The sequence below is a fragment of the Corvus moneduloides genome, chromosome 29 (genome assembly GCF_009650955.1).
Source record: "Corvus moneduloides isolate bCorMon1 chromosome 29, bCorMon1.pri, whole genome shotgun sequence".
Lineage (NCBI taxonomy): Eukaryota > Metazoa > Chordata > Aves > Passeriformes > Corvidae > Corvus > Corvus moneduloides.
Window position 1 is genome coordinate 1,729,013 of NC_045504.1, and position 8,445 is coordinate 1,737,457.

At 61.9% G+C, this 8,445-nt stretch overlaps 2 protein-coding genes across 2 annotated transcripts in view; one reads left to right on the forward strand and one right to left on the reverse strand.

The window, feature by feature from the left end:
• The first annotated feature begins 1,207 nt into the window (after positions 1-1,207).
• Positions 1,208-2,702, forward strand: LOC116436225. The gene is made up of 2 exons (XM_032093269.1): positions 1,208-1,722; positions 1,756-2,702. The coding sequence occupies exons 1-2, from the start codon at positions 1,503-1,505 to the stop codon at positions 2,505-2,507; spliced, it is 972 nt and encodes a 323-aa protein (XP_031949160.1). The 5' UTR covers positions 1,208-1,502; the 3' UTR covers positions 2,508-2,702.
• Positions 2,703-7,440: 4,738 nt separating this feature from the next.
• The window catches only part of ARHGAP30 (Rho GTPase activating protein 30), a 16,162-nt gene continuing 15,157 nt past the window's right edge, over positions 7,441-8,445 (reverse strand). Inside the window, exon 11 of the mRNA XM_032093382.1 lies at positions 7,441-7,505. Within this exon, the coding sequence (XP_031949273.1) occupies positions 7,441-7,505 (65 nt within the window). The remainder of the gene's footprint in view (positions 7,506-8,445) is intronic.

The following is an 8,445-nucleotide window of genomic DNA, read 5'->3' on the forward strand; positions in this document are numbered from 1 at the left end:
TCCCCCATCCCAGTGTGCCCCACATCCCCCATCCCATGTCCCCAGGTCCCACGTCCTCAAAGCCCCTGTCTCTTTATCCCCGTGTCCCCATGATCCTACGTCCCCATATCCCCCATCCCTGTGTGCCACATCCCCCATCCCCATGTCCCTCTATCCCCGTGTCTCCCCACCCCTCTATTCCAATATCCCCATGTCCCAATATTCCCATGTCCCAATATCCCTGTCCCTCTATCCCCATGTCCCCATGTCCCAAAATCCCCATCCCTCTATCCCCATGTCCCCATGTCCCAAAATCCCCATCCCCATGTATCCATGTCCCCAAATCCCCATCCCTCTATTCCAATATCCCCATGTCCTCGTCTCTCTATCCCCATGTCCCCATGTCCCAAAATCCCCATCTCTCTATCCCCATGTCCCAATATCCCCATGTCCCTATATTCCCATGTCCCAATATCCCTGTCCCTCTATCCCCATGTCCCCATGTCCCAAAATCCCCATCCCTCTATCCCCATGTCCCCATATTACCATGTCTCTCTATCCCCATGTCCCCACCTCCCCATATCCCCATCCCTCTATCCCAATATCCCCATCCCTCTATCCCCATGTCCCCATGTCCCAATATCCCCATCCATCCCTCTATCCCCATGTCCCTCTATCCCCATGTCCCCATGTCCCCATCTCTCTATCCCAAAATCCCCATCTCTCTATCCCAGTATCCTCATCCCTCTATCCCAATATCCCTCTATCCCCATGTCTCCATGTCCCAATGTCCCAATATCCCCATGTCCCCATGTCCCAAAATCCCTATTTCTCTATCCCAATATCCCCATCCCTCTATCCCCATATCCCTCTATCCCCATGTCTCCACGTCCCCATGTCCCAAAATCCCCATTTCTCTATCCCAATATCCCCATCCCTCTACCCCAAAATCCCCATCCCTCTATCCCAATATCCCCATCCCTCTACCCCAAAATCCCCATCCCTCTATCCCAATATCCCCATGTCCCTCTATCCCCATGTCTCCATGTCCCCATGTCCCAAAATCCCCATTTCTCTATCCCAATATCCCCATCCCTCTACCCCAAAATCCCCATCCCTCTATCCCAAAATCCCCATCCCTCTATCCCCATGTCCCCATGTCCCCATATCCCCATGTCCCTCTATCCCCATGTCCCCCCATCCCACTGTCCCCATTCCCTGTGGATTTTCCCTCTGTCCCAGCACAGGGACAGCGGATGGGGGGGGGGGGGGGGGCCTGACAACACCCCCGGCTCCCCCAGAGGTGTCCCCCAGCCTCGGCTGGGACGGACCCTCCCCCAGGATGGAACCCCCGGCTGGGCTGTGGTGAACTGGGATGTGGATTATTCTGGGATGCGGGTTATCCCGGGAGTGGTTTATCCCAAAATGTGGGTTGTCCTGGGAGTGGGTTATCCCAAAATGTGGTTTATCCTGGATGTGGGTTATCCCGGGAGTGGGTTATCCCGGGAGTGGGTTATCCCAAAATGTGGTTTATCCTGGATGTGGTTTATCCCGGGAGTGGTTTATCCTGGATATGGTTTATCCCGGGAGTGGGTTATCCCGGGAGTGGGTTATCCTGGGTGTGGATTATCCCAAAATGTGGTTTATCCTGGATGTGGATTATCCCGGGATGTGGGTTATCTCGGGTGTGGGTTATTCCAGGTGAGGTTTATCCCGGAATGCGGGTTATTCTGAGCGTCCCAGGTGTGGGTTATCCCAGAATTCGGGTTATCCCAGGTGTGGGTTATCCCAGGTGTGGGTTATCCCAGGAGCAGGTTATATGTGTATGGGTTATCCTGGAATTTGGGTTATCCTGGAATTTGGGTTATCCCGGAATTCGGGTTATTCCAGGTGTGGGTTATCCCAGGAGCAGGTTATATGTGTATGGGTTATCCCAGGTGTGGGTTATCCCGGAATTTGGGTTATCCCGGAATTTGGGTTATCCCAGAATTTGGGTTATCTCAGGTGTGGGTTATCCCAGGAGCAGGTTATATGTGCATGGGTTATCCCAGGTGTGGGTTATCCCGGAATTTGGGTTATCCCGGAATTCGGGTTATTCCAGGTGTGGGTTATCCCGGAATTTGGGTTATCCTGGAATTCGGGTTATTCCAGGTGTGGGTTATCCCAGGAGCAGGTTATATGTGTATGGGTTATCCCAGGTGTGGGTTACCCTGGAATTTGGGTTATCCCAGAATTTGGGTTATCTCAGGTGTGGGTTATCCCAGGAGCAGGTTATATGTGCATGGGTTATCCCAGGTGTGGGTTATCCCGGAATTTGGGTTATCCCGGAATTCGGGTTATCTCAGGTGTGGGTTATCCCAGGAGCAGGTTATATGTGTATGGGTTATCCCAGGTGTGGGTTACCCTGGAATTTGGGTTATCCCAGAATTTGGGTTATCTCAGGTGTGGGTTATCCCAGGAGCAGGTTATATGTGCATGGGTTATCCTGGAATTTGGGTTATCCCAGGCGTGGGTTATCCCAAATGTGAATTATCCTGAATATGGGTTATCCCAGATTTGGGTTATCCCGGATTTGGGTTATCCTGCATTTGGGTTATCCCAGGTGTGAGTTATCCCGAATGTGGGTTATCCCAGGTGTGGATTATCCTGAGTGCGGGTTATCCCAGGTGTGAGTTATCCCAAATGTGGATTATCCTGGATTTGGGTTATCCCAGATTTGGATTATCCCGGATCAGGGTTATCCCAGGTGTGAATTATCCCAATGTGGATTATCCCGGATTTGGGTTATCCCAGACTTGGGTTATCCCAGATTTGGGTTATCCCAGGTGTGGGTTATCCCAGATTTGGGTTATCCCAGATCTGGGTTATCCCAGGTGTGAATTATCCCAATGTGGGTTATCCCAGACTTGGGTTATCCCAAATTTGGGTTATCCCGGATCTGGGTTATCCCAGGTGTGAATTATCCCACGTGCATTTTCCAGGCATCCCTTATCCCGGATATGAGCCACTGCATCATTTTGGGGTCCACCGCGGTGCTGTGAGGGGGGACCTGGGACCCCCACCCTGGCCATGACTGGGACCCCCTTGGTCACCATGGGGGTGGGGGACATCCCCCAGAACCCCCAGTGGGGCCATGGGGTGGGCTGGGACCCCCTTCAGGGCCATGGTGGGGACAGGGGTCCCCCAGGACCCGCAGCGGGGCCAGAGCGGGGGGCCTGGGACCGCCATGGTGGCCGTGGCAGTGACAGGCGACCCCTGGGACCCCTATGGTGGCCATGGCAGTGACAGGCGACCTCTGGGACCCCCATGGTGGCCGTGGCAGTGACAGGGGACCCCTGGGACCCCCGTGGTGGCCATAGCAGTGACAGGGGACCCCTGGGACCCCCATGGTGGCCGTGACAGTGACAGGCGACCTCTGGGACCCCCATGGTGGCCGTGGCAGTGACAGGCGACCCCTGGGACCCCCGTGGTGGCCATAGCAGTGACAGGGGACCCCTGGGACCCCCATGGTGGCCGTGACAGTGACAGGCGACCCCTGGGACCCCCGTGGTGGCCGTGGCAGTGACAGGCGACCCCTGGGACCCCCGTGGTGGCCATAGCAGTGACAGGGGACCCCTGGGACCCCCATGGTGGCCGTGACAGTGACAGGCGACCTCTGGGACCCCCGTGGTGGCCATAGCAGTGACAGGCGACCCCTGGGACCCCCACTGGGGTGGGTGAGGGGGGTCCCTGTGCCCCCCACGGCAGCCATGGCGCTGTCGGGGGACCCCTGTGGTGACAGTGACAGTAATCACAGGGGTCCCTGTGCCCCCCCTTCGGTGACAGTGGCAGTAACGATGGTGGCCTCTGTGCCCCCCTCGGTGGCCCTGCCGGTGTTGGGGGCCCCACGGGAGCCCCTCGGTGACAGTGGCAGTATCGATGGTGGTCCCTGCCCCCCCCTCGGTGGCCCTGCCGGTGTCGGGGGCCCCCCGGGAGCCCCTCGGTGCCAATGACAGTAACGATGGTGGCCCCTGTGCCCCCCCCGGTGCCAATGACAGTAACGATCGGGGTCCCTGTGCCCCCCTCGGTGCCAATGACAGTAACGATGGTAGCCCCTGTGCCCCCCCCGGTGCCAATGACAGTAACGATGGTAGCCCCTGTGCCCCCCCCCGGTGCCAATGACAGTAACGATGGTAGCCCCTGTGCCCCCCTCGGTGCCAATGACAGTAACGATGGTGGCCCCTGTGCCCCCCCCCGGTGCCAATGACAGCAACGATGGTAGCCCCTGTGCCCCCCTCGGTGGCCCTGGCGGTGTCGGGGGCCCCCCGGGACCCCCGCGCTGGCGGTGGCGGGCGCGCGGGGCTCTGCATCTTAACGAGGGCTCCGTCAAAGCGCCTTTGTCCCCCCGCCAGCCCCATTGAAACCTCGGCTCCGGCCGCACAATGGCCCCACTGTCCCCTGTCCCCGTCCCTGTCCCCCCCCCCGCCACTGCCACCCCACCGCCACCCCCCGCTCCAACCCCGCCGCACCCAACCCCGCACCCCCCACACTCCCCTTCCTCAATTTAGGACCCCGCCGTGCGGTTGGGGGCCGGTCCCCCCCCCCCCCCCCCCCCCAAATCCCAGTTACCCCAGTGCGGAGCAGCCCCGCGCCCCAGTTCGGGGGTGAGGAGGAGGATGGGGGGGCGCGGCTGGCGGGGTGCCCGGTCACGCCTGGCACCGCCGTGGCGTGGGAACGGTGCCCGCGCCGCCGGTGCCAGCGGGACGCGGGGAACGGGGACGTGTCCCTGGGGCCCCCCCAACCCGAGCCGGGCCCCCCATGTAGGGCCGGGCCTCTGCGGTGACCCCCCAAAGTGAACAGAACCTCCCGGGAGGGGGGGTGGTAGGGGCGGGGGGTTAATGGGTAACCGGTTGTGCCGCGGGCACCGGGAACAAGCTCCGGCTTGTCCCGAGCCGTGTCCGGCCACCAGAGCACGGCCGGGGGGCACGGGGGGCACGCGGCCCCTGCGGGGCCCTCGGTGGGGGGGCACGGGGGGGGGGGCGGAGACCCCAAAAATGAGGCGGGGAGACCAAAAACGGGGGCGGGGAGCAGAAAAGGGGGGGTCAGGAGGCAAAAGAAGGGGGGCAGGGCCCCAAAGAGGGCGGTTGGGACCACCCTAGAGGAGGGCAGGGGAGCCTGGAGTGTGCAGAGACCCCCAAAGTGGGGGGGGGGGGGGGGGGGCGGCAGGGTGGCTTTGGGGTCATGGTGGCTTTGGGGTCACGGTGGCTCTGGGGACGTTGGGGACCCTTGAGGGGCACAGGGGCCATGGTGGGGTTCCAGGAACACCCAGTGACTCAAGGACATGGTGTGGCTTTGGGGACATGGCGGCTCTATGGGGACACGGTGGCTCCAGGGATAGGGGGGGCTCTGGGGACCCCCAGAAGCTCCAGGGCAAGCTGTGACTTTGGGGACACCCAGTGGCTCTAGGGACACCCAGTGGCTTTGGGGACATGGTGGCTCTATGGGGACACGGGTGGCTCCGGGGACCCCCAGAAGCTCCAGGACACATGGTGGCTTTGGGGACACCCAGTGGCTCTATGGGGACATGGTGGCTCCAGGGACAGGGGGGGCTCTGGGGACCTCCAGCAGCTCCAGGACACATGGTGGCTTCGGGGACACCTAGTGGTTCTGGGGACATGGTGGCTCTGTGGGGACACAGGTGGCTCCAGGGACCTCCAGAAGCTCCAGGACATGCTGTGACTTTGGGGACACCCAGTGGCTCTGGGGACACGGCCGCTCTATGGGGACATGGTGGCTCTGTGGGGATATGGGGGGCTCTGGGGACCCCCAGAAGCTCCAGGACATGCTGTGACTTTGGGGACACCCAGTGGCTCTGGGGACATGGTGGCTCCAGGGACGGGGGGGACTCTGGGGACCCCCAGAAGCTCCAGGACATGCTGTGACTTTGGGGTCACCCAGTGGCTCTAGGGACACCCAGTGGCTCTGGGGACATGGTGGCTCTATGGGGACATGGGGGGCTCTGGGGACCCCCAGAAGCTCCAGGACACATGGTGGCTTTGGGGACATGGTGGCTCTATGGGGACACGGTGGCTCCAGGGACCCCCAGAATCTCCAGGACACATGGTGGCTCTGGGGACACGGCGGCTCTATGGGGACACGGGTGGCTCCGGGGACCCCCAGAAGCTCCAGGACACATGCTGTGGCTTTGGGGACACCCAGTGGCTCTGGGGACATGGTGGCTCCAGGGACAGGGGGGGGCTCTGGGGACCCCCAGAAGCTCCAGGGCATGCTGTGACTTTGGGGACACCCAGTGGCTCTATGGGGACATGGTGGCTCTGTGGGGACACGGTGGCTCCAGGGACCCCCAGAATCTCCAGGACACATGGTGGCTTTGGGGACACCCAGTGGCTCTGGGGACATGGTGGCTCCAGGGACAGGGGGGGCTCTGGGGACCCCCAGAAACTCCAGAACATGCTGTGACTTTGGGGACACCTAGTGGCTCTATGGGGACATGGCGGCTCTGTGGGGACACGGTGGCTCCAGGGACCCCCAGAATCTCCAGGACACATGGTGGCTTTGGGGACACCCAGTGGCTCTATGGGGACATGGTGGCTCCAGGGACAGGGGGGGCTCTGGGGACCCCCAGAAGCTCCAGGGCATGCTGTGACTTTGGGGACACCCAGTGGCTCTATGGGGACATGGTGGCTCTGTGGGGACACGGTGGCTCCAGGGACCCCCAGAAGCTCCAGGACACATGGTGGCTTTGGGGACACCCAGTGGCTCTGGGGACATGGTGGCTCTGTGGGGACACGGTGGCTCCAGGGACCCCCAGAAGCTCCAGGACACATGGTGACTTTGGGGACACATGGTGGCTCTGGGGACACGGCGGCTCTATGGGGACACGGGTGGCTCCGGGGACCCCCAGAAGCTCCAGGACACATGGTGGCTTTGGGGACACCCAGTCGCTCTATGGGGACACGGTGGCTCTGCGGGGACACGGGTGGCTCCAGGGACCCCCAGAATCTCCAGGACACATGGTGACTTTGGGGACACCCAGTGGCTCTATGGGGACACGGTGGCTCTGCGGGGACACGGGTGGCTCCAGGGTCCCCCACCAGCCCAGTTGCTGGAAAGGAGCAGCTCCGTGTCCCCTCTTTGGGGACACCGCTGTCCCCTCTGTCGCCTTCCAGGACCTTTCTCTGTGAGGGGACACGGCGCAACCAGGACAGTGGCAGTGCCACCCGTGTCCCCCTGCTTTGGCTGGCACACCGGGCTCCAAGGAGACCCCCCGTGGTGCCAGCACCTCGCGGTGTCCCCGTGTCCCCGTGTCCCCGGCACGCTGCCCTTCCGCGGCGGAAGCGGTGGCGGGGGCCAGAGGCTGGCGGGGGCTGAAAGGGCCTCTTTCGGGATGGGGACACCGGGCCTTGGGGACACGGGGACACCGGGGAGGAGCCTGGCGCTGCCCCCGGCCATTTGTCCCTGTCACCTCCCATTCATCCCCTTCCTCTTCCTCCCGGACGCCGGGGACGCTTCCACGGGCACCGGAGCTGCCAGGGGACACGGGGGGGACACGGGGGGGACACGGAGGGGGTTGGGAATGGGGGGGGCACGTGGAGGGATGGAGGGAAATGGGGATGGACAGAGGGATGGACAGAAGGATGGACAGAGGGGTGGAGAGAGGGATGGACAGAGGGATAAAGGGAGGGACAGAGGGATGGACAGAGGGATATGGGGATGGACAGAGGGGTGGACAGAGGGACAAAGGGGTGGGCAGAGGGATAAAGATATGGACAGAGGGATACAGGGATGGACAGAGGGATGGACAGAGGGATAAAGGGATGGACAGAGGGATACAGAGATGGACAGAGGGATGGACCGAGGGATGTGGGGATGGACAGAGGGATGGACAGAGGGATACAGGGATGGACAGAGGGATAAAGGGACGGACAGGGGATATGGGGATGGACAGAGGGATGGACAGAGGGATACAGGGATGGACAGAGGGATGGACAGAGGGATATGGGGATGGACAGAGGGATGGACAGAGGGATATGGGGATGGACGGAGGGATGGACAGAGGGATGGACAGAGGGATATGGGGATGGACGGAGGGATGGACAGAGGGATACAGGGATGGACAGAGGGATGGACAGAGGGATATGGGGATGGACGGAGGGATGGACAGAGGGATGGACAGAGGGATATGGGGATGGACGGAGGGATGGACAGAGGGATACAGGGATGGACAGAGGGATGGACAGAGGGATATGGGGAGGACCCCCTGATGCTCCCTGAGGTGGGACGAGCCCACCTGGCCTCAGCCCCAGCTGAGGAGGGAGGGGGTGTCCCTGTCACCTGTCTCCCACGTCCACCCCCTCGATGACCTCCTTCACCCTCCCCATGTCCCCCCAGTGTCCCCCACCCCCTCACACGTCCCCCCACAACCTCCGCCCCCCCCCCCCATCCCCCACACCCCCCCAGTGAACG